The sequence below is a fragment of the Anas platyrhynchos genome, chromosome 1 (genome assembly GCF_047663525.1).
Source record: "Anas platyrhynchos isolate ZD024472 breed Pekin duck chromosome 1, IASCAAS_PekinDuck_T2T, whole genome shotgun sequence".
In the NCBI taxonomy this organism is placed as follows: domain Eukaryota; kingdom Metazoa; phylum Chordata; class Aves; order Anseriformes; family Anatidae; genus Anas; species Anas platyrhynchos.
In genome coordinates, this window is record NC_092587.1 from 196,085,866 (window position 1) to 196,110,864 (window position 24,999).

Sequence of the window (24,999 nt, forward strand, 5' to 3'; positions counted from 1 at the left end):
TGCTGCATGCCCCGGGCCGAGCCGGGCCGAGCCGGGCATCGCCACCTCCAAGGCTGGCCCGGAGAGGTCGTGGGGTGTCCTCCTCTGGAGACATCCCAAACCCGCCCGGCTGCCATCCTGCACAACGTGCTCCAGGGGGTCCTGCTCGGCAGGGGTTGGGCTGGGGGGTCCCCAGAGGTCCCTTCCGACCCCGGCCATTTTGGGATTTTTGCTCTTCCAGTCCGTGCCCGTCACCTCTCAGCCTCTCGTCCTCGCCTCTGAGAGGAGCCTGCCCCATCCTCACCCCCCTCGGGTGTTTATGCTCACCGATACCCCCCCTACACACACCTCCTCTCAGCCTCTCCTGCCCCTGGAGGTGCCCCAAGCCCCCAGCTGACCCAACACCATGAACATTTCCCCCAGCCTGTGTTTCATCTCTATCACCACATCTCAAGTCGTTTTTTGCAGAAGTCACCTTTAACAACCCCTAACCTTCCTAATCTCTAGCTTTGCCCCTCCTTTATATTTTTCCTTTTTTATTTTTTATTTTATTTTAGCCTCAGTAAGCTCTGAGCCCCTCAGCCCAGGAGTTACAGAGGGGGCCATCAGCCCCCTAACGAGCCACCTCCTCTGCCCCAGCCCGTGCTGCTCCAGCCCAAAGGCACAAACTGTTCCCTTCTCCACTCTCTCCTTATAAAACTGCTGTGCTATCTGCTTTCAATTGTCCTTTCTATTTTTCCAAGCCCCGATCCAAAGAAATCATTCCTCATATGGAAACCATTCTGCAACTCTGATTTCCTTTCTTCTGCTTTCTGGGCTGTCCTTCAGATACAGCATCCTCTCCTCAGACTCACACCATATTCAAGATGCAGGTGCCCCAGACATTTATATCGTGGCAACAGGGTGTTTTTGGGTTTCCTCTGCTCTTAATTCCTAATGATTGCTGATATTCAGTTGCCTGTGCATATAACGATGTATATAGGGCTAGGACTGCGTTTTCCACAAGTGCTGCCGACCAGTGCAGTTGTTATCACTCAGCAGCACAAGGTTCTTTTGTAGTTTTTTACACTCAATATCATTTTTTCTTGCTAGGTACACTTACAGTTGTCAGTAAACTCAGTAACCCTTTTTCACATCCCTTACAAAAAGCAGTGAATAGCGGGGGTCCTTCCAGCACCCCAGGAATGACTTCCACCATGAAATGTGGCCCCTTATTCCCATCTTTTAACCAGTTATTTAGCCTCCTTCCTCTTATCCCAGTGATTTCATTTCTCTCAGGAATTTTTACCATGGATTTCTCAAATGTCTTATGGAGGTGTAAGCAGGCTACATTCATGCAGGTGTCCTATGTGCTCTTGGAGGCTTTCAAAAACCTAATTAAAGTACAATTGCCTTAAAAAATAATAAAAAATAAATAAAAATAAAACGATTCATTCTGCCATGGCCTGTTCTGTTCCTTTGGCCACTCTTCTGTCTTCAAGAGCAGTTTCTGGCAGGTTGTGCTGTGTGGGTGCCAGGGCTGCTCATTCCTCACCTCCTAGATTCTGGGGAGTTTTTCAAGGCTGGGACTGCGTTTGTCACCTACCAAGCTCTTGGTGCTGGGGCAGTTCCAAAGATTTTGGACTACGTAATCCAGACTTTCAATCCTCAAGGGCCTGTGGCCCTGGATTCATAGTTCTGGTGACTTGTTCCTGTTGTCATCTCGTCATTTGTTTGCTTTGCTCTGTGCTCCCACTGGTGCTTCAGTCCAGCATGGGTTCTGTCCTTTGTTGCAGGTGTTTTCCACAGCTCCATGATGTGGGGCATGGCTGGACCTGAGCTGCCTGCTCCAGGCAGGCAGGTAATGCAAAACACCACGCTTCATGCTCCCTATGATGCCTTCTGCTTTCTGCAGCCGACTGCCTCACCTGGGCAAGCCGCAGTGACATCCCAAGGCCTTGGGGACCTCTGGAGGCCTCATTCTTGTTTCCCAGCTGCCCTCCAGCTGAGAAGTGTGCCGGGTGAAAGAAACTGTGCCAGAAGGTTTGTACAAATAACCAGATCTTTATTATCTTTGTCATCACTTTGGCTGGTTACTGTGGACAGAATATATTTACGGTTCTGTTTCTAAAAATCAGACACGCCAGCTACTCTAAAAGAGAAAGTACCAAATACCTTCCTTTATTAATCACGTATGTTTAAGGGAAAGGCTTTAATTTGTATGTATACAGAGAGGAAATGTTCTGTGCAGTGTTTGTGGACAGAACAGAAAACCTCAATATCAATGTTTACAAAACAGAAAGATCACAGGATTTAGGGTATCTATTTGTCAGCTCAAAGAGGAGATTTAGTAAATGAGTGTGGAAGTGTTTATTGCTATAGTATAGCTCCTATTTGGGCTCAGTCCTGCAGTTCTACCTCATGTGTGTGTTCTTAAATAACTGGGGAAAACAAGGAATCAGGAAATAACCAAGAAGCACCCAAGAAACTTCTACGTATCAGCTACCTGGACATGGATCCGGGACACTGCTAGGCTGCAGTAAGAGGGATGGGCAGCCAAGTTCCCTAGATTTGAACATACTTCAAAATATAGGGCTGGGAAAAATATAATAAAAAAAGTACAGCAACCTGGATTTACATTCAAAATCCGACTTGGATAAACAGTTTCACAGATGTGTTAGTTCTGGAGCTCCTCTGCAAGAGCTGTAGCTGACAGGAGCAGCTGGCTGGCAAGAGTGAGCGCTGTCTAATTAATTAAACATGAGCTATAAACATTCAAGTATCGCTAGACACAGCCTGATTCTGTCCTTCTTCCCTGCAGACCACAGACATCAGCCTCCTGCTGGTTTCATTAAAATTAGGGGGTGAGGTGCTGCTTGGTGCAAAGAAGAGTTAAAGAATCAGGACGACCACACGGAGCAGCAATTACAAAGTCTAATAACTTTCTGGGAGGTTGCGCAGGGCTAGGTTTTTAAAGGGATTAACAAAAACTGTAACAGCTGCTGAGCTCTGTCAGGTGCTAAATTATATTGGTCACTACCTAGGTGCCTTTAAAAACCTGTCCCCAGGGTAGTTTCCTCATTTAACAGGGTGGGAAAAAAAAAAAAAAAAAAAAAAGGAAAAGGGAGAATTGGTTAAATGTCAGTGAATCACTGAGCCAGACTCTGGTGTAAGCCTGGATTCCCTTCGGGACACTGCGGGGACTTCCAGACTTACACATGTGCCTTCAGGAGCCAGCACGCTAAAACAGTCCCCGATGTTTTTTGGGGTATTTGGTGCAACCCCCATGCTTCTGCAAAGGGTGTACGGGTGCAATCCTGCCCACTCCTTCCTCCCGTGATGAAATCCCCTCGTAGCCAGAGCATTGGCCAAGAAATTTGGGCTCCGGCAAAGCTCAGCTGAGAGGCAGCGGGATGGGAACGGTGGTGGGTGGCTCTTGGATCCCTGCCCGGCAGCTCACGTTCACTGTCGTGAGTGCTGGCTATGGGATGGGGCTGTTGGCGTGGCTCTTGCTCCAGGTGCAGCAGCAGCATGTCGTGAAATCCGGCGCAGCTCCGTGAAGGATGCTAAAGTTGGGGCTTACAGGGAGTCTGCTGGAAAAACGCTTTTGTCATGCAGAGCCTGGTACTGGATCCTGCTTCCTTGGCGGGTGGTGAGGCAGAAGAAGGTCAGTGTGGTGAGCAGCAGAACAAGTCCAACAAAAACAAAAGCTGCGAACATCAGGCTGGCTGCTCCAGGATTCAGGATTTTGCCCCAAAGAGTGCCCTCTTGGCTGTTATAATCTGCCAAAAGAGAAGTAACTCATGAGGAATCTGCACGTAAGCCTGAGAAGTTTAAAACTATATGCTAAAAAAAAAAAATACCCTTTGCTGTGGTCCTGTTTTCTGCAGTGGTGGTACCATAAGCTACAGTTGTGACTGTTCCTTCTGAAGGGGCTTTCCGCTCTGTGCAGACAGAGAAAAAAATTAGTTAAGCCAAAATCCTTAAAAAAAAAAAAAAAAAAAAAAAAAAAATGGAAAATTAGCACTTTTTTTTTTTTTAAGTTCCTCCTACCTTGGTTACCTGAACAGAAATCCTGATTGCATCAGCACAGTTATAAATAGATTGCTCCAGGCAGCTCCATGGGCAAAGTCCCACTCCTCTACAGGGATCTATTACTTCACTTCTGCTTTTGCTTGTTCATTTGAACAAGCCAGAAGGAATATGTAGTAGAAAATAAATACACCTTGCCCAAGGAAGGAGGATTTTGACTACATTTGGTGTTACATTTACCCTCCTACCACGCCAGAACTGTGCAGCCCCTGCAGAAGTGTGTGGCATGCACAGACTGCGCTGGCCCAGGCAGGAGATGCCAGACCCAGGTGTTTGGTGACATTTTGTGATGTGCAGAGGCTCACAAAACACTTCTGACTTCACTCACTGGTGGTAGAAGGGACCAGCTTCTCTCAAAATATTTGCCAATATTACTTAGCCAAAGGGACAGCTCTTTCTTGGGCAGGATGAACCCCATTTTCTGGAGCACCTCGTAGCCCAGCTGGTCCCTGCCTGTGCAGGAAGGAGCGTGAATATGCCTGAGAGCAGGCAGTGACTGGAGGAAGGAACCAGCCATAACAGCTACAGGCCAAAAAAGAGCTTTCTGTACCACTTGTGAATGTCTACAGGCCACCACTGTCTTAGGTGATGCTCTTGTGAAAGACCACCTGTTTCCAAGTTGCAGAGCAGAGCCAATGACCCCGACATGCCCTCAGGGCATCCCTAGATGATGCTGGCTGCCCAGGGCAGCAGGCAGTGATTCCTAGGTGCTTCCCACCAGCTGGCATTAGCTGTCTTACTTCCCTGCCTTTTATCCAAACTGCTGCAATACACCCTCAGAGTCCCAGGATGGATTTCTGCTACTTCACCTGATTTATTGATGGTGTAGGTCGTTTCCATGCCAGCGTGGATGTGGTCGGCTACGTGGCAATGCAGGAGCCACGTCCCAGGGTTTTCTGCCACCAGCTCAACTGTTTGGAATGTCCCAGGAAACAGGTCATACACGTCTCCTCTGTGGTCCTTATCTGTCTGTGGCAAGGCAAAATCAGCATCATAAGGGTCTTGCCTTACTGTACTCAAATGCCCCACCCCCGGCACTGAAATATTACAGTCTGACTTTTTGCTCCTTGAGGCAGATTAAATGCTCCTTGTTATATGCTTCTAGTGTGTCCCACAGAGAGAAACTAAGGCCTGTGCACAGCCTCCATTTAATCAATTAATTAACCACAGGAGACTCCTCCTAGGGACTTAGGGTGCTGGTTGAGCACAGGTGTCGCTTTGAAAGACAGATTTTTCAGGTAGTCCTACCAGTGTCAGGCCGTCACAACATCAAACCATTCTGTAAGCAGGTATAACTCTGGTTTCCTCCCTCTATCTTCCCTTATAACCATGGGAAAATATGTATTTTAACCTACCTGACCTCTAATAGTGACATTTGTTCAGGTTCTATAACAGAACATGAGTGGTAGAAGCTTTGCAAGGATCCCCTTCATTTCATATATTTCATATATATTTTCATTTGCAAGGATCCCCTTTATTTCATAACTCCTTCACATGCAAGCCTCCCCCTGATCTCAGCATCAGCCCAGGACTGTATGTCCAAGCTGCAAAAATAGGCTAGAACTTGGACATTTTTTGCAGGAATTTCCCATCACACTGTAAAAGTTTTACTTTGATTCATTTTACCAACCTTGAAGATGAAGGTCTGTGCGTGGAAGTGCACTGTATGTATATCCACTTCATTGCCCATTCCTATCAAATACCAGTTCGTCGTATCGCCTTCATTCATTGTTAGACCCAGCAGACTGTTATAAATCTTCCCGTTGATTGCTGGAAGAATGACAAAATTGGTCTGATTAATAACTGGCCATGGCATGGCTGGCAATAACCTTCAGGCAAGGAGAACAGGTGCCTGGGACATGTGGCAAGGCAAGGGCTCTCTGTAGTGACTGCAGAGAGACAGCCACGTTTTTGTTTCAGTCTCCAGTTTATCATCTAAGGGCACAGCAGCAACCACTTAGCTGTCTTGTGAAGCACCCGGTAAGGTCTTCAACTTGTTGGGATCAGACTCCTGAACAAACAGGATATTTGCTGAGGAGCTACATGGAAAAAGAGGGAAGAATTGCTGCCTCAAATGAGTAGAAATCTGGAGAAGCAGAAGTTTGCTTTGCCAGGGCCATTCCTGTCCCCATTTGTTCTGGCCTGTTCGGCTCCTGGGCTGGTTGCTACTACAGGCACGGTTTTAAAATGTCACCCTTGTGCTGCTACAAAGCGAGCCAACAGGGAAGGCAGCTCCCAAACATCAAGGGAAGTCTGGCAGGGCAGCCTCTCCCCATGAGGATAAGGTTGAATTAGCTTGTCACAAAAATATCTTGGCTGGACCTCACGAAATCTTTTTGTTTCCAGTTGCTGCAGTTTATAAAGATGTCACGTGGGTGCGTAATTGCAGGCCAAGTCACTGTCTTCCTAAAAGGGCTGTGAAAAATAAATCTCTGTCCTCTTGGCTGCTGCCACCTAGTCCTACATACCATGCTTGCTGTTGCCTTCTACAAAGTCCTTAGTGGAATTAAAATCATCTGGGTTCTTATGAAGGTATGTTTCAATGTTTTCTTTCAAATACCAGGATTTGTTTTCATCAAACACCATAAACAGGAGAGTAAATTCACGATTAATGTCTTTCCTCAAACCATTTTCATCCAAAATTCCTTTTCTGCAAACTACAAGAGGCCCAATGAGACCACTGTATGTGTCCTGAAATGAAATAAATATTTATATTACAGATATTCTAGTTCATCCAGTTATGAAAAAAGTACAGATAATCTACACATTAAATAAAGATGAAATATTTCATTACAATATTATCATATTATCATACTATCGTTACTATATCTGATTAGACATATCTTTCTTTGGACACACTACTCCCAGAATTTAATGTCCCTGTGTTAACATACGAAAGCGATGTTTTGTCTTCACCAAAAAATCCCTTCAACTATTCTTTAAGAAGGAATCACATTACCATAGTGCATCCCTAGGATTTTAGTAGATCGAATTACCCAAGCATATGCAACTGTTACCAAAGACAACAAAACATCTAGCTCAGTAAAGCCTTCCTCAAGCCCGTGGTCCTTGCAGAAATGAGAAGCAGGATGCTTTATATTAAGCAAGATAGCATACTTTATCTGAAACTATCTAATCTTTATTGACCATTTCTTGATTACCTTTACAAAATTTACTGTTGAATAGTAAACCCAAGTGATACAGTTTGGATCTGTTTTGCCAGGGCCGGATCGCTCTGGAACGTTCCACCTGTAGGTGTTTATTTCCCCTGGAAAAAAAAAAAAAAAAGAAAAAAGAAAAAAAAAAAGTTTTACCAAGAACAGCTGAGTATTAGAGGCTTTGAGCAGTATGTAACTGAGACCCGCTATCCTCCTCGTCAAAAAATGATCTGTATCAAAGCTATCTGTGGAAGCACGCAGGAATGGCATGCGGATGTGTTTCTGCATTCCAGGAGGTCGGCAAGGTTCCAGTGGTGTAAAGGAAGGCAGATATCACCTGTGAAAGGAGATCTGCAGATGGTGCTGTAACCAGTGGCAAGGGGGAGCAGAGATTCCCTGATCTCTAATTCTAAAAAAGAAATAATTTGATGGGGAAATTGTCTGCTTGGGTGAGAAACAGCTCTCTATATTGGACACAAACACACCTACACTCAGATGAACTGTCTGTGCTGTGTTTCCCCATTTTTAAATGAATAATTATTTATTTGCTTGTGCTCCATCAAAAAAGGCAGGAGGCCACGAGTTGGTCAACACTTTGTCCTTCCAAGTGCTGGACAAATGCTGAACCAGACAGTCTGTCTCTTCCCCAAATTTATTCCAGGGAGACAAAACCTGATAACACCTGGTAATGTGATACAAGTCAGGGGAAAAAAAAGGAAATCCTGGAACTGTTGGCCATGGTCTTGGTACAGCCACAACCCAAAAGCTGCCAATGGCTGTGAGCATTGGAGCAAAGCAGTTTTCAAATTTAAATGGCTGTGACTTGTCTGAGCTAGCTTTGTATCACTGAGCCACTGCAGTTTTGGTGGTTCATGCAATAGTGGGTGTTACAGTATGGCAATAACTACAAAAAAAAAAAAAAAAAAGAAAAAAGAAAAAAAAGATGACGCTCAAATATCATATTATATAGCGTGAGTCTCATGTAAATGATGCAATACCACTTAATCTTACAAGCACCTTCTGTACATTACAGCATGGGTTTATTGACCTCACAGAGATCAAAAAGGCTTTTAAGGCACAAGACTACAGTAGCAGGACAGCAAACACCAACAAGAAACCCATCAGAGGCATTCTTGCCCTGGAGACATACACCAGGAAATAATTTGTCATCCACTTTTATCTAACCTACGTGCCATCTTGCCTTTTTTTGAGGGGCTGATGTGAAAAGAGCCAGGCCATGGTCCTGTGCAATTTCCTGGTTCCTTACTCCTCCCTTTGGGATATTTGGAGGCTGTAGGGAGAGAGATCTCCACTCTACTTAAAACCCAAGGTACTTCAGATGGCATCAATGTTCAATCTTTGAAATGCAAGTGAAGCATGTCCCATGAAAGGACTGACAAAAAAAAGATGAAAATGGACGTTTTCTCCCTTTTTTCTCCTGGTTAAATAGAGGAGTAGAGGGGACAAAAAGAGGGGAGGGGACAAAGCTCTGGCAGCTGAGAACTGTTTGTGGCTTAGGCACCCAGAGGCCTACTCCCTGCACCTCTTTACTGCCCTACACAGTCTCATTAGGAGCTGGCAGCACTTTGGGGAACACAAGGGTAGTAGGACATCAATCTGAGAGATGACAGCTTCGGGATTTAGTAGGACTGGATGGGATCTGGTGAGCTGGGCCCCGATGAGCAGTCAGCATGGCCTGGTGGAGGCAGCCAGCGAGGCCCTCTAGGTGCTGGGGGGAGCAAAGTGCCCAAGCATTATTCTGGTTTTGAGGGATTTGTTCTCCTTGTTGACTGTTGCTTCCAAGCGCCTAATGAGCCTTCTCTAGTTTATGCCAAGCCTGCTCCCGTGTGGGCACAGGAGACATTACAGCAGCGAACCCAGCATTGCACCTCCACCATCAAGTTGGGTGTACAGTAAGGAAGAGTTAACATTGCTGACTGCAACTATCCCCAAGTTCCCATTTTTAAAACTTTGTTAGAGCATCACTCTTGATCTAAACGCTGGTTTAGGCTTCACCTGGCTGTGATTTTGGGCCTGCTTCTGCATTTTTGGAGGTTGTCCAGTGATGCTACATTCCTGCTTCTACCCCTGATAGGAACAAAGACTCGTTCTTTGCCCCAACACGCTCACTTGATCAAGAACCAACATGCACAGCAACACAGAGAATCATATCTGAATAAACGCTGAGTGTATTATGCCTGGGAGAACATATAGGTATGAATAAGCTTGAAAGAGGGAACATCATTCCTGTGTTAAAATACTTTTATATATGGCCTTTGTAGCTCAAAGAAAAAAAATATGAGCGGCCTTACCTGGGAGGGTAATCGGTGTCTCAGGTTGTTCTTCACAACCCACTTCTTCTACACCGTGTGCACTCACTGAATAAGGCCTGCTGGCTTTGTTCTTAAACACGATCAGCACAGAGTCACCAACCTCGGCATGGAGTAATGGCCCTAAATTAAAGCAGAAGACGCTGGTGATTAATGCTGCTCTTCTGAATTTCAACAATCTTCCAATGGCTTTGGCCTCAGAAAGGAGCCATGGGTTCCCTCAAAACCTTCAGGCTGCTCTGACTTTCAACAAAGAAATTGAAACCAATCTGCTATCTCAGCTGATGAAAAATTACATATATATACATATACCTTTTTTCTTTTTTGCTAATCAGAATAACTGTTCATTCTGGAAATAGGTCTCTGGACAGCTTGTTTCAGCTTGTTTTTCAGGAAAACTTTTGTGAATATTTTATATATCTTTCAGAATTGTGTTTCCTAAAGTGGTAATAGCCTTTTTTTTTTTTCCCCTGAAATATTAAACTATTTTTTTCAGTATTGTACCAGGGAGTGCCGACTATTTTATGATCAGTTCTTGCCTACTTCTCATCCTATAAAAACCAGGAGCTGATGTTTATTTTATGACATATATAAAATTTTGTCTTGTCCAATTTCAGGTACTAATCTAGCCCCTTAATACTGAGTTAATCTACCTACAAAATCTTCCCCTGTACCACATGGTTTGATGTTAAGGTGAATCCTGGAATTTTGATTTTTGAATCCTCCCTGTTAGTGCTCCTTCAGAAACTCTTTATTCTATGTTAGGGAATAAATTATCTCATCTGAAAACCATCTTTACAAACAGCAGTTATACGGACTGGTTGTAAAATCACTGATCGCCTGGAATAGTTATCAGTGTTACCTCTTTTCTTTATTAACAAAGCTGTAAAATCTTTTTTTTGGAAATCAATCCTCTCATTTATTACACTCAGCCTGTGAGCCATGAGAACTACTTGCCCAGGATTTCCAGGTGTTCCTCCTCCTCTGTCCGCACTTTGTGCTGTGTAAAGTTGCCATTCGTGTACTCCCTGTAAACCACCTTCTTGTATTTTGTACCAATTAGGTCTTCACCTTGGCTCAGAAAAATGTGCCCGTAACTGCAAAATAAAAAGGCAAAAATTAAAAGTGCCAAACCTTATGTATCTAAAAGCTAGTAAATGTGTTATTCATAGTAGGTGTGACAAGAACATACAGCTTGGTCCAATGTGGTGATTGAAGGTAAGCCCTACGTGCTGCAAGAGGTTTTATACAGCAAGTAATAGCAGTGATAATCCTCAATAAATGCACACTGGCTTCAAACAAGTACAACTGGGGATATATTGTACTCATCACAAACATCTGGGGACACAAATCCTTCAGCAGAGCTGACAGACCAGAAATGAGGTTCAAGCTACGTGTGACTTTGGCCTCTCACCCCAGTGCTTCCTCCACCCCAGTAAAAGACTCCATCTTTCCCTGCAGACCTGAATCCTGTTACCATGATGCCTGCTTTCACTGGCTTGGATATTAGTCTTATCGTGGATATTACGTGCCAGCAGAGGACACTCGCAACCTCTCCTCTGAGCTCGCTGCCTCCTTGCTGCCCTTCTCCAAGCTCCCCCTGGCAGCAGAGTTGCAAGGCTGGCTCACAACACACAAAACACAAGCAACAAGCACCCAGGAGTACAGCTCACTCTAGTGAAATACTGTGTGTACAGCAGCAGCCTTTTGACAGTGATGTTTTCTGACAGTTAATATTTTCTTTAGGCACTCCTCTCTCTCTTCAGGTATATTTTCTGTTGATTCCACCATACTCGTGCTTTTTTTACAGGGTACAGCTTCCCAGCCACAATTTCCATGTTGTTGTTTTTTGTTTGTTTGTTTGTATTGAAAATATGTTCCTTTCTCCTTTATTTATGTATTTATCTACTTATTTATTTATTTCACCAAACAGTGGTCTCAAAGACCTCTGGATCACATGTCTTCTGCACACTTTCTGTTCCTTAGCACAGAGCAGTGTAGATGTGCCTCACTCAAGGCTGTTACCACAGATGGATTTAGGGACTTGGAAGCCTTCCGTGGTTCAACAGCATGATGAGACAGAGACAAAAACATTTGCATATGCTGTCTAGTCTGCTCTGAGAGGTTATCATTTTATAAATATGTTTACATCTCTAAGAGTGCCTCCTAAGAAGTACTAGGCTGGCTTCATGAAGGGAGACATCTACGCTCCTCCTCCACCATAAGTGGGCCCCACACCCAGCAGCCTTTTTTTTTTTTTTTTTGCTTCATGTACCTTTCCTCATTGCTGCTGATGTTGTAAATCTTTGGTTCTGAGCTCTTATTTGAGGCATAGTCCCACTCCACCTCCTCCGCAGCGATGTAGAAGATCCTCATGGTGTTGTGCTGCTGCTGGGCTCGGGTGGCATTGCGGCAGCTGCTGACCTCGTAGAGGTGTTTCATCCCCCCGACAAAGTGATCAAAAGTCCTGCAAACCACCTTGAATGTGCCTAGAAATGAAAGCTCTTGAGATGTAAGTAATTCTGGAAAATAAACAAGCAGGCTGGAAAATTAGGTCCTGCGCCTTGTACATCATTGCTCTGTCTTCCAAAAAAAACACCCTAGTCTGTGGTGCTGTATGGAAATCCAGTCAAGGGGGTGTTTATATCATCCAGAGCCCATTGGCTTTGAAAAAAAAAGAGGACTGAAAGGGAAACCAGATGGTAAGATGGATATACACCAGTCATCTCCTTTAGGTGCCATGTGCTCCATGGCAGCAAGACATCAGAGGATGGGTGTCCAGGCACAGCCATGCCCATGGAGAATACCAGGAGAATCAGGGGTAGCGTGGCCACTACATGGGCTGAGAGCAAGGGACAAACCTAGTCAGAGGCTGCTGAAAGCCACTTAGTGCTAAGGGACACTTTCCCAAAAATCTTGAGATGGCTTTGATTGGTGTATGGTTTCTGATGGTATTGGTGTGTGCTCTGTGCTGAGGGCACTGACCCAGTGCCTCTTCGGAGCAGCTCTGTGCTTTCACCAGTGGAAAGCTTCAAATGAAGTGGCAAGATTGGAGGCCAAACCACCACAGGCTGAGCTTTCTGTGGCTCTGATGGTCTAAGGCTGCAGTAACAGGAGAGACATCTTTTGGCAGGCCCCTGTGCAGATTTTAACATTTGTTGTCCCCCTCCCATTTGCTGGAGCAGAAGTTGACCACAGCATGGTGCTGTGTAGCTCCACCTGCTAGCACTCTTGTGAAGGAGGAAAGCATTTACACAGCTGTTTAGTGCATGCAAAAGTTGAGAAGTCCACTGAGTTATTTGTGTCCAACTTAATGAGTCAATGATGGAACAAAACTGGAAGCATAACTTTGTCCTGGCTGGATCTCAGTCCATTCCTTGAGTTTCTAGGGCAAAGATGGTGAAAGGTAAAATAACTTGCAGGTAAAAAAATAAAAATAAAATACAGCTGTTTGTGATTGTAAAGATCTGATAATTTATTCATTTTCCCTTGTGGTCAGTAGAGAGTTAGCTGGCAAAAAACAATGAACTCCTAGACTATATTGTTCATTGTAATTCCTGCCTTGCAGTTTCATGACAGACAGTGGAAATGTATGGGACAGACACAAGAAAAGAATCTGCTGCCTCGTAGACACAGCAGTGCTGGAGGTCTAACCATGGCTTGGTGTGTGCACACAAGGCCAACAGATATTTCTACTGAGTGCTCCAGCCAAGGATGGCTTTTGGCAGAGCCTTGCACAACTCTCATGATTCCTTTGATTTAAAAACTTGCATCAGTGGGAAGAAAAGTAACATTGCACTCTGGCTTAGAGCTTCTCTGAAGTATCTCCAATGAATAAATCTCCCCTACAGCTTTGAAGAACGAATCACCGGATTAGACATGAAAATAAAAAGTATCCTTTATGTGTATACTTCTGAAGAACCTCTTAAAGACCAGGTATTACTGAAGTTATAAAACACCTTACATGCTGCTGACTATCTGCAAAGCAGTGAATTTTGTCTTTGATAAAAAAGCATTTTTGAGAGTTATGGAAATTCTGTGAGCATCCCATTAGCTGTCTGCCTGCCTGCTGCGCTGCCTATCCCGAGGTCATCAAAGCCTCTGCTCTTTGGTGCACATGTATTTGGTTTACAGCACCTTGCCAGAGAAGTAGCACAGCCTGAATCCTCAGCTATGTCAAGTCCCCACAGCCCAGACAGAATCAGAATGGCTGTGGTAGGCAGGGACCTCATAGTCCATCTGGTCCAACCCCTGCTCAAGCAGGGACGCCCACAGCAGGCCGCCCAGCACCTTGTCCAGGAGGTTTTGAAGATCTTCAAGGAGAGGAGACCCCACAGCCCCTCTGGGCAACCTGTGCCAGCTCTCCATCACTAACACAGCACAGAAGTGCTTCCTGATGGTCAGAAGGAACCTCTTGTATTCCTGTTTGTGCCCATAGCCTCTTGTCCTGGCCTTGCTCCATTCCCTGTGCATGTCCCCCCATTTTCAAGCTCCCTCACGCTCCCCAAGTAGGGCAGAGCATCTCACTGGCTGTTATTTAGGCTGCCTGATTTCTGCAAGTGACACAACACCCAGATAAGCTCAGGAACGTACCCACACGGTCTGGCTGCATCAGTGCTGTTCCCGATAAGTGAGGAAACAAGGCCAGGCCGTCCCTCGTCGTCCCTCTCAGGTCAATGGTGTTTCCTTGAAACTGAACCCCGTGCATGTCGTAGTGACTGCCCAGCCCGATGAGGTGCCAGGAGACCTTGTCATCCTTGCACATGGCCAGGCCTGGCAGGTTACCAAACAAGTAGCCGTTGACAGCTGGAGGAGAAGAAAAGAGCCTGGTCGGTGGCCTGTGGATTGTACCTCAGCACAGAGCCTCCTGCCACCTCTGCGGCAAGGGGCTCACAACCAAGGAAGTCATAACATTAATTAAAGAGGCATTTTGTGAAGCAAAGTTAGCACTGGATAACACCACATTAATGCTTAAATGCTGTTCTTACAAACTCTTAGCTTCTACATTTCTTTTTAGCCTATAAAATACCATAACAGCCCTCAACAGAAATGTAGATCTGCTTCTCCAAGCTTTCCAGGGTGCTTCACAGATGCCAGTTACATATATAAATTAGGAGTCTCCTTTCAACTTAAGATCATTAAGACCATGGAGTGGGCCATAAAGAGTCCGAGTTGTAATTTCAATTCTGACATAGCCTACCCATGTAATTTTGGCTTTTGATTTCTCCTTTTACTTCCAAAATGTAAATATCCAGAAGGGTTTTGTGGAGCTTCCTAACTTTGGAATTTTTCTGTGATCACTGGGTCAAAGATATTAAGGCAGAATAAAACTTCAGCATTAAATATCACCTTATAACAGAAAAATAAAATAGGACTCAGAAAACCCCGAGGTGAGTTTATGAGAAATGTATTGAAAGAGGAATAATCACTGCAAGGTGCCTGATGTTTGGAGACATCGTGCCTACAATGTCTTCACACACTTTTTGCTTGGTAGTTCACTGTTCACTATCAGCATATATTCTCAGTGCTCTCAGGAAAATCAAAGCATGATGAGATTATGTGATTTGATTAAGTCTGTCACATTGGGAATATATTTGAGGATGTCTGTGCCAAAGTCAGATATTTACAGATGGAATTGAAGTTTTAAGCTATTACTGGCCTCTCCCCTAGTCTTTATCCCTCTGCCAGAGGTCACTGCCCAAGCAGAGCAGAGGATGAACCTTCATTATCAGAGTCAGTGCCAAAGCTGGCAGCTAATTTTAAATCTCCAGTGAACATCATCTTTTTCTGCAGTTGCTGTTTGACTCTGGCACTATGCCTTTTTATATATCTAGGTGTTGTATCTAAAACCTAGACCCTGTTCCTTTTCTCCAGGTGTAGTTGGTAGGTGGATGCAGTCATTGTTAATGTGACAAAGGATTCAACACACATCCAGAGGACATGGGGAGCTGGCCATACACTGACTGACAGCTTCCACCTCACCCTCCAGGGCATTGCAGTCAGCTGTGAATGACAATAAAATCTGCCAATGATGAGTGAAGAAAAGGTATCATTAACAGATATCAGATATTTCGTACCGTGCATTTTGTTGGATTCCTTGAAATCCTCGTCATTTTCATCTACCTTTGAAGGGTCTCCAGTAAATGCTTCAATATTCTTGTTCAGATACCAGCTGTCATTTTCATCAAAGATTGAAAATAGAAGGTAGAATTCTCTGTCTATTCCTTTCTGTAGCCAAGGAAGAAGCCAAGACATTAAAATCAGTCTGTGTAGAAGTACCCAAGTGAAATATATATTTATTTATTTAATTTTTGTAACAAAAAATTATTTCCCCAGAAAACTACAGCTGCTTTCTTACTATGTCCTTATAGAGGATTGGGGCTGACACTTTTGCATCAGCCAGAAGAATAAAGAAAGTAGCACTTACTTAGCATGGAAAGATGCATTCATTGTTACATGTACATGGAAAAGATGGAAAACCTTTCAGAATTCACTCAGAACAAGCCTGAATACTGGCAAATTCCAATTTCACCTTCCTAAACACCCCCCACAGGTCAGCTTTTAATCTGAGGAATGACATTTGTTTAACCTCTTCAATCTGAGCTGGGAAAATTGGCCCATAAGGCCACCTCCCCCCAGCCCACTACCCTGCTCTTTTGGGTCCATCTGACCAGCTGAGCACCTGCGTCCCGTCCTCATTCAGCACGTTCTTCCGACAGACCAGCAAAGGCCCCACCAGGCCAGAATTGGTGTCCTTGACGGCATCAGTGGCTGAGTAGTAGAGATAGGTGAGGCACGGTGGGTCGTTCTCACTTGGACCTCCATTTTCAGGCACTCTCCATTTGTACGTGAAGGTTTCACCTGCCTTAACGTGGGCTCCTGGCTTCATATATCCTGCAGAGAGAAAATTGAGAAGCACCCAGGTCACGGGAAGGTTATGTCCTCCAGAATACAAGCGTTGGCTGGGGGTCAGACGTAGCCACTGCTTTCTGCAGGTGGGCTCTCCCTTGCAACCACAGCTCAAACACCATTCTGTGGTCTGGTGACTTCTGCCATGGGGACATCTCGCCAGAGCCCAGTGCCCTGGGGACACACTGAGCCGTTCCTCACAGAACAAGTTCAGCTACACCACACAGACACCGGCCCGATGCTATCTGGAGGATCTGGATTCTGTCAGACCAGACGTGCAGAGCTCATCCTTGCTCTTAAACGGCTTCCTCTAATGTCTGTAGCTTTCCTGCCTTATCGTGAGATTCATCTGAGGTACGAATGCAGACTCTGGCTTTTCATTAAGCACCACGAAGCAATTACCTCAGCGAGTGGGGCTGCAGTTGTGACTGTTTAGAAATTTGGCACAAATCTCATCCTGGTAATTGCTTCTTTTTGATTTTGCAGCAAGGAACCTCTGTCAGAGTCTCCAAAGGGTGGCTGCTACCACTTTCTTTAAAAGCTAATTTGGGGTGATTGTCTGCTGCCCGGCATGGGGTGCCTGTAGTATCACTCATGTAATTTAGCCACTGTAAAAGGGTGTCGGTATTCACAGAGAGAGGACTCATAAAAGGGACTGGAAATGAACGTTTGGAAAAGGGGTCAGCCCTGCACCCTCAGAAGAAAAAATTACTAAATAACCCTTTTACTCTTTGCTGTGAGGAAGATCAAACTAGAAATTTTATTTTAAGCTGAGGCACCTATTGGCTGGGTTTTCTCAGCACAATCAGATGTTTCTGTCAGCAGCAGCCTGCACTGATTTGATTCCCTGTGTGCTGCCAAAACCCTGGAGTGCTTCATGAAGAATCCTGTTACGAACTTAGACATGAATGAAAATATCAATATTTAAACACATACAATCTGCCACAAGCTGCGATACAAAGCAGGGTACTTCTGCAATGGTATCTGATGCTATTAAATTAATCCTGCAATGGTGCTCAATATGGAGAAGAATATTGATTTGGAGAGAAAAAATAATAATGAGATTGGACAAGTGTTATATGCAATATGGAAGAATATTACTGAGAGCACAACTGAAAAAAAGTTTGATAAGCCTTATGCATATTTATGTACAGTATTTTCATGTGAATAATCTACACTCAGACAAAGCACAGGCTTAGAAAAATCATTGTCCCTCACTATAAACTTGCAGCCTCTGTAGGGGCCATACCTACATACTCTTGTAGATGGGTATGATGGAAATCCAAGACACTAGGCTTATGGAGAGAGAAGGGCAAAAAGATTATCAGGAAGAGATAAATCTGGAGTCAGTTTCCTCTCCAGAGACCCAGAAGTGTGCAGCTCATGCTGCTGCTGAATTGTAGGGTTTGGGTTGATTTTGCTCCACATTGAAGGGTGCAATGAGGATGGATGCTATTACCATGGAGGTTTAAAAGAAAGCACAACAGGACTGAATGTGAGCAGAAAGAAGGATCTGCTTTTCCATCAGAAAAATTATATCTGATGTTAGGATGTGTACAGGTAAATTCAAGGCCAAAGTGAACCCTGATGTTTCAGGATACAGCTTGGCCTGCTAACAATTTTGTTGCATTGCAAGGTCAGCAACTAGAGACAACAGAATTTGATTCAAGCCTTTTGTGTCGATGTTATTGTATGCTTTTATGAGTTTTGCATGCTGACCTAATTCTCTTAGCACAGTCCTCAAAAGAGGGATTATGTCCTGGGTGTTCCTTTCTGATACGTTGCGATGGAAACAAAACAATTACGACAACAAGAAGGATAACTTTCTCTTTGGTTCCTCAGCTCATCTAACAAAAGCACTCTAAAGCTAGGACACGTGCTCTAACCCTAATCTAGGTTCCTTTGGTAGTCAAGGGAAACAGAGACACTTCCAGGCATGACCTACTGTCTCCTAAAACAGGTGTTCAAAGTAAACGAGACTTCTCACCCTCTGAAGAGGTTGATTTTTGCCTCTGACTGAAGAAGTTGCCTACCAATTAGACATGACACCTTACATTTAATGGTTAAACTTAGATGATAAAGATCCCATCTTTGCACAAAATGGGAGGAAGCCTTTGGTAAATGCTCTGTTCTAGCATTTACCTAGTTATGAGGGTTAATAAGAATTGTTGCTGCTTCACATTCTGTGTCAATCTGATAAAAGATGCCTGGTTGTTGACTATGCTGGCCATGAAGGAAGGGGAATACCAGGCCTCCGTTAGAGGATCTAGGTGTGAAGCAGCCCAGACCATGTAGACAGCTCTGTACAAAAACTCAGCAGGGTTATCATGCCAGATCCTAAGCAACATTTTTGGAGCATGTTCAGAGTAGGTCCACTGATGGGATGAGGGATATTAGATTAGAACTAAAGTAATTTGGATTGGGCTTTTGACTTGTACTCAAAATTAACAGATGGACCTCAGCTGGTTTCAGTGACCCTGTCTGGCACATGTTCAAGGGGAAGAACCTGTACAGAGGCAGACTGGGGGGGTCCCTCAGGTTGTGACACGTAGGGTAGACACAAACTAAACCAAATCACCGCTTCCATTCCTTAATACCCACAAAAATGGCAAAGCTACAGAGCAACAGGAGCAGATCTGCAGACTCAAGTATTCTGGATGTGACAATACAGCAGTTCAGTCAAAACTTACCATCTAAGTAGGGAGCTCCTTCCGACAGTTTGCTGAAGCTTACGCCATGGGCCATAATGCTGTAGCTCCTTTTGGCTTTATTGGCAAATGTAACTAGCACTGTATCTCCCACTTCAGCTTTTATTACAGGACCTTAAAGAAAGAGAGTTACGGAAGGCGTTAGAACCACCAACAAATGTAATTTTATCTAAACTAGACAGCACTGACTAGCAGCTGAATGCCCCAAATTTCCCACTGGATTCAAGGGGACTTTTGCTTCCAAAGGATGGGAGAACATTCACCATACCAAGTATTCCTAGGTGCTTCATGTTCTTTGGCTGAATCTTCCTTTTACTGAATGTTGCATCAGTATACTCCACATAGCGAACCTTCCAGTATTGCCCTCCTATTCTGTCAGTCCCTTGTGTGAAATAAATTGCAGATTCACTGTGGATTTAACAAATCAGACTGGTTAAATTACTAGAGGTTCGGGCAGAAACCTTTCTTTAGGATAAAGTTATTACCCCAGACATGGGAGAAATGACCTTCCAAGTTACTAGTTTGCATACACTTTTCCAGCAGGCTAGATTAAACATTACTGAGCTGAATTACAGTTACAAATTAGTTAACAAATGGGTATTCATTGTGTATTAGACTTCCATGTGTTTAATTTCAACTTACTTAGGACAAGTGCTCTGTCAACTTACCTCTAACTACCTTAGGGCAAGACCAGTGCTATTACCTGTGCACAATTCATCTTTAATCTTCTTTACTTTTCCTGGGAGATACTCTAACACAATTCATCTCCATCAGTTATAACAAGGGGGGGAAATCTACCATCATAGCACCTCTGAGATACACCAATTTCAAGTGTGAAAGCTGCCAAAGGAATCTTGATGTAAGGGTTTCCATTCTGTTGAACTTTTCATGCCTCATCAGGGCTCACTTTCTCCATGGACTTAACGATGGAGACAGATAAGTGCTTCCAGAAGGCAACTCCTAAGCATCACAGTTACAAATCTAATTTCTCAACAAGGTTGTTTAAATCCTCCCTGCCTCATTCAATTAAAATTAATAACAGTGCAGGACCTAGCCCTGGTGAATCACTGTGGAAGTCTCACCCAGACTCTCGAAATTAAGCACAACAGGAGAGGATGAGAAAGCTTACCTGCCAGTGGCATTTAAGCCCTGCCCAGTGAATTTATCATAACCGTCAGGTCCATAATTCCAGAGCACTTCTTCAGCAGCAATATAATATCTTCTCTTGTGACTGACTGGTGAAGGCTGAGACAGTTTTTCTTTGCAGATCTGTACATCATACAGTGCCTCCATGCCACCTGGGAGGAGAAAGAGTCTGGAGACAGTCCTTGGCCAGTTGCAGAGTCAGCAAACTTGTGGGTATAAGTGAACATTCAGAACCCTCTAGGCAGGAGCTATGTGGATTGGAAAAAGTGGCTAGGATCATTTGGGTAAGCTTCTATTTTTAGAGACTTCTGTCTACTCTGAGCTAGACGCTAGCACCCTCCTCTCACAAGTGGTACATCACCCCACAGGTGAAATCCACTGAAATCTATGACATTCTTTAGTGGGCTTATTTACTCAGTTCCTTAATCTGGGTAAGGATGATAGAATGATTTGAGGGATCAGAGTGCCTCCTGAAATGTGCAACATGGCATCACCTCCCCCTGACTTCCATTGAAATAGAGAGCTTGGTTTATTATGGCTTATTATTATTGGCACACTGAAGGAGTTGCTAGACAGAATCAAGTCTCTCTGCCTAATAATAATCCCACTGAAGTGAACACAGAAGTTCTTAAAAGTAAAAATTTTCACACCTTGTAGCTGTTTCTGATATTATAATTATGCAGTTCCTGCTATCACAAACCTACATGTAGTTTATGATATGTGGTTTTCAGATTCTTACACCACACAAATACAACATCATCATCATCAAATTCCTTCAAGTAAAGGTGTCTTACCAAGCTTCTGAACACATCGCTAATTTTTGTCTGACTTCTATAAAAAAATCTATGAAGGTTTCATCTGGCATATTTCTTAAAGTGTACACATTAATCTACTACAAAAAAATGATGATGAAAGATCTTCTCAATGACCATCAAAATCTGTAATTTATATAGAAACTGCTGTGTCAGCACTGGGTCTACCATGCTGTTCTCACATTAGTTGCCTGTATTTACAAAGTTAAGTTATTCATTCTATCTGAATATTTGGGCCAACATACATAATTTTCACTGGAGACTAAACTCACGATGTTTTTCTGATGAAATAGTTCTCAAGCGTTCAGTTAGTCAGAAAATAAGTGTCAAATCATGCTTCCACTGGAAACATCTCTCAGTTTTCTTTTCCTGTCATGTTGGAGGCTGGAAATTCTGTATCTCATAGGATCAGGAAGATCTATAGCATCATACCTCGCAAATGTTCATTAACCTGGCAAGTTATCAACCACCTCCCGGGGCTCCCAGGGGTCATTTCTGCTGTGATGAATGTTGCTGGGAACAGACCGACGACATCTGCCCTCTGGTCTCTGTTGGTGAATGTGTGGCCGTAGAAATACGCAGCGTGTATATCAATCTCGCTTCCCATGCCAATCAAGTGCCAGGACATGGGAGTATCAGCACACATCTCCAAGCCAGGGAGATTTCCATAAATATAACCATTAAGAGCTGAAAACAAAAGTGGAAGACTTTATGAGAGGGAAAAGACAAGTGCCAGGTTCCTCTGACCTCCTTTCTAAGCATGATCCTTTCCTGGAAAAGAGTCTATGAATGTCCACACTGAGTCCCCAGCTGAATAAGGTACTGATGGGATCCCTGATGGAGAATAACATTTTTAAACAGCCAGATAACAGCTTAGGATGATCAAATGGCCCAAATTCTCTGTCTGAGTCTATGAGAAACTTCCTGACTCATAACAAGGTATTGCAAAGGCCCAGTCATCACAAAAAGTCCTGATAACGAAGTTAATTTGTTCTGCAGGTACTTAGGATGTCTGGAATCTATTCCCTTTAATTCTGAGTCATAAATAGCTATTATATAGCTGGCTCAAGCAATTAAGATTTGAAAATTATGGTATCAGACAAATCAGTCTTAGTCAGCTCTCTCTTCCTCCACTTCCTTATCTGAAGTTAGGAGAACTTCAGGAGAAAAAGACTCATATTTTGCAAAATAATTTAGCTCCTGGGCTCCATGGAACAACCAAAATACTGAGAAATTTCTGGATTTAACTTCTTACACCAGGTCTCTAAATAGCTCAAAGTACTACTGTCCCACTGATCTCTGAAGGGCAGGACTAGCAGTACCAGCCAGCCCACCAGTCCTGAGGCCATTTCAAGAGCCAGAAATGCTGGACTCTTGGAATAAACACATCTCAAAGTGCTCTGCAGCCTCCTTTTCTCTTTTCACAGCTGGTCAAGCAGTCACCAAAAGGCTTATGTCTGTTGCCTAAGATAAAATGCTAAACAATTGACAGAGCTGGATGTGAAAGTTGAATCTCCTCACTGCAAACCAGTGTGTTGTACTGTTTTTAGGGAGAGGCTTTTATCAGCACAGTACTTCAACATCCCAAACCATTCCAGGCTGTCACAGATAAAGAAGAGATACCGCAAGAGACAGAAAGTCCTAGTGAAAAGAAAAGAGCCTGATCACTGCTGTAGGTCACTATTTGCTCAAGAGTCCTGCTCACCATGCATTCGGTTGCTGGTCTGGAAACCGTCATCGTCTTTGTCAACTGTTGCTGGTTCTAAGCAGAAAGTCTTTATATTCTCATCGAGGTACCAGCTGAAATTTTCATCTACAATGCTAAACATCAGGGCAAAAGCATTAGCAGCACCAGTCCTTTCTATTGAGGTCTCATCTGCAGTTCCTAAATTGCAAACGAAAAGGAAAGTGCTAAAAAGAGCCTTGGAGGGGATTGAATGCAAAAAAAAATTGACAGTAACTTTGGAGCATTCAAGGACATACAGTGGTCTGCCCATTATCTACAGGGCAAGTTGACTCTCACCTAGTTTTGCTCCTCCAAGACACCTTCACCCCCCCCCCCAGCCTTTCAGCAGATGGGTGCCTCCAGTAGGCAGCTCATCTCACCTAAGTCAAGCTGATATTTAATGATCTGCTGATACGACATAAGCACAAGCAGCTGCCAAAAGCTGTGGTCCCATTTTTTCCATCTTTTTCCCACTGTCCCCAACCCTGCCCGTTGATCAGTATTGGTGTTTGTGTAGCTATGCAGTGAGGCAGATCAGAAGCCTGATGCAGCTGGAAACCAGTGACTTTAGTTTTGTCCAGGAATTAAGGAGAGGCAAGTGGTAGCCCACATTTCTGTTGCATGGAAGCAGCTTGTGGAGCATACCCTCAGAACAGCTGGCTAAATGTGGCTCACTCCTCATGGACTAGTGAGGAAGCCTAGACAATTAACTAGGACAAGTTATTTAAATTTTAGAAACCTTAAGACAGGATGAGTACAATCTATTCAATCTAATTTGAGTATTGGTATCTGAGGGACCATTTGGGGGACAACTTGAGATTATAGGAGTGGTGACACTGGTAGTCTCTTATTAACCATTGAGGGATTCATATTGCATCTAATTGTACAGCCTACCTCTGAACCCTTAAAAACCTTTTGCTTCCCCAGTGTCCTCTGGGATGGAGCCCCAGAGCCTTGCTGTCAGCCCTGTAAGGAGCCACCCACCACCAACAGAGGGAGGAGGCCTAAAGCAGTGGCATTGTGCAGATATCCACCTTGACAAAGTCAAGACCCAAGATGCAGATAAGCTGGCCTTCCAGGCTGGGATTGTTTTGAACATGCTATCTCCTAGCTTCATGCATTATTCTAAAGCTATTGGCTTGGTTTCACATATTCAGGAAGTTCCCCAAGGGAAAAAAGTCTGAGACATCTTAATTGTGAGTAAAGCTGGACTGCATACCTGTCCTCTCCACACTGAAGTCTTTCCTTTTTTCTGAATATATAAAAACTGCTTCTTTATATAAAGTTAGGGCTGGTTTTGTACTGCAGCAGATACGGGAAAGAGGTGGCAGATTTACACATGTCCCAGGTGGAGAGGGGACGATGGCTCAGCTGACAGAGGGGAGAGAGTTGATACGTGATTCCAAAATTTTCAGGCTATAAGTACACGGGACAGGCTGTGACCTCAGCTGCTCAGTGCACATTCCCATATGGCTGTGATATAAAACTTATATGCAAAAATCCATAAGGGAAAAAAAAAAAATGACGAGGAACATTGGGGTTTCAAGTATGTAAATACCAATGCCGAAGTCACCAACCCAGCCCTAATTTCACTTCCTGGGCAATGAGTCCTTCGCTTGTCCTGAAATGATCCCGGTTCTGGAACGTTTATTTTTGGCCTCAGCCATGCCCAGCTGGCCACAGAGCATGCTGCAGTCCCTCCACCAGCCGAGGCAAATCTCTTGTGAAGCTAAAGGGGAGCAGGAAGGGGGTTGTCCCAGAGCTACAATACCTACCCTGGGGTGCTCCTGGAATGGCCCAGCTATTCCTTGCCCCTTTTTATGGGCTATGTAGGGATAGACTCTAGACCATCATGTTTATACCTGTAAGCAAAAATGACTGTTAAGATGCCAAGCTTGGCAGAGGGGCTTGCTTTGTCAGTGTTTCTAGCTCAGTACCTTTTTTACAAACCAGCAGTGGCCCAATTAAACCAGATGCAATATCTCTTGGTGTGTCAATGTGAGAATGGTAAATCCAAGTCAAGCAGTTTGAGTCTGCCAAAGTTGGGGAATAATCTTTCCTTACTGGCCATGTGTACGTGTAATTTCCACCGGGAACAACAAAATCGTCCTCTTTGCTTTTACCGCCGGTTCCATCTGGGTAAAGCGCTCCTAATACATT

The 24,999-nt window shown here is 44.1% G+C and overlaps 1 protein-coding gene across 2 annotated transcripts in view; it reads right to left on the bottom strand.

Moving 5' to 3' along the window:
- Positions 1 to 2,001: 2,001 nt before the first annotated feature.
- Positions 2,002 to 24,999, bottom strand: part of HEPHL1 (hephaestin like 1) — a 33,959-nt gene continuing 10,961 nt past the window's right edge. Inside the window, exons 1-19 of one of the 2 annotated variants that reach the window (XM_072032778.1) lie at positions 24,777 to 24,913; positions 24,615 to 24,701; positions 22,819 to 22,998; positions 21,546 to 21,800; positions 20,285 to 20,453; positions 19,424 to 19,563; positions 19,138 to 19,269; positions 16,221 to 16,432; positions 15,616 to 15,766; positions 14,132 to 14,344; positions 11,814 to 12,027; positions 10,496 to 10,635; positions 9,521 to 9,661; positions 7,212 to 7,318; positions 6,519 to 6,741; positions 5,681 to 5,820; positions 4,860 to 5,019; positions 3,822 to 3,902; positions 2,002 to 3,740 (exon numbers count right to left, since the gene is read on the bottom strand). In XM_072032778.1, coding sequence (XP_071888879.1) covers positions 3,538 to 3,740; positions 3,822 to 3,902; positions 4,860 to 5,019; positions 5,681 to 5,820; positions 6,519 to 6,741; positions 7,212 to 7,318; positions 9,521 to 9,661; positions 10,496 to 10,635; positions 11,814 to 12,027; positions 14,132 to 14,344; positions 15,616 to 15,766; positions 16,221 to 16,432; positions 19,138 to 19,269; positions 19,424 to 19,563; positions 20,285 to 20,453; positions 21,546 to 21,800; positions 22,819 to 22,942 — 2,805 coding nt within the window. In that variant the 5' untranslated portion in view covers positions 22,943 to 22,998; positions 24,615 to 24,701; positions 24,777 to 24,913 and the 3' untranslated portion in view covers positions 2,002 to 3,537. Of the gene's footprint in view, positions 3,741 to 3,821; positions 3,903 to 4,859; positions 5,020 to 5,680; positions 5,821 to 6,518; positions 6,742 to 7,211; positions 7,319 to 9,520; positions 9,662 to 10,495; positions 10,636 to 11,813; positions 12,028 to 14,131; positions 14,345 to 15,615; positions 15,767 to 16,220; positions 16,433 to 19,137; positions 19,270 to 19,423; positions 19,564 to 20,284; positions 20,454 to 21,545; positions 21,801 to 22,818; positions 22,999 to 24,614; positions 24,702 to 24,776; positions 24,990 to 24,999 lie in introns of those variants that run through there. The other variant, XM_021267721.4, reaches the window with a different exon arrangement.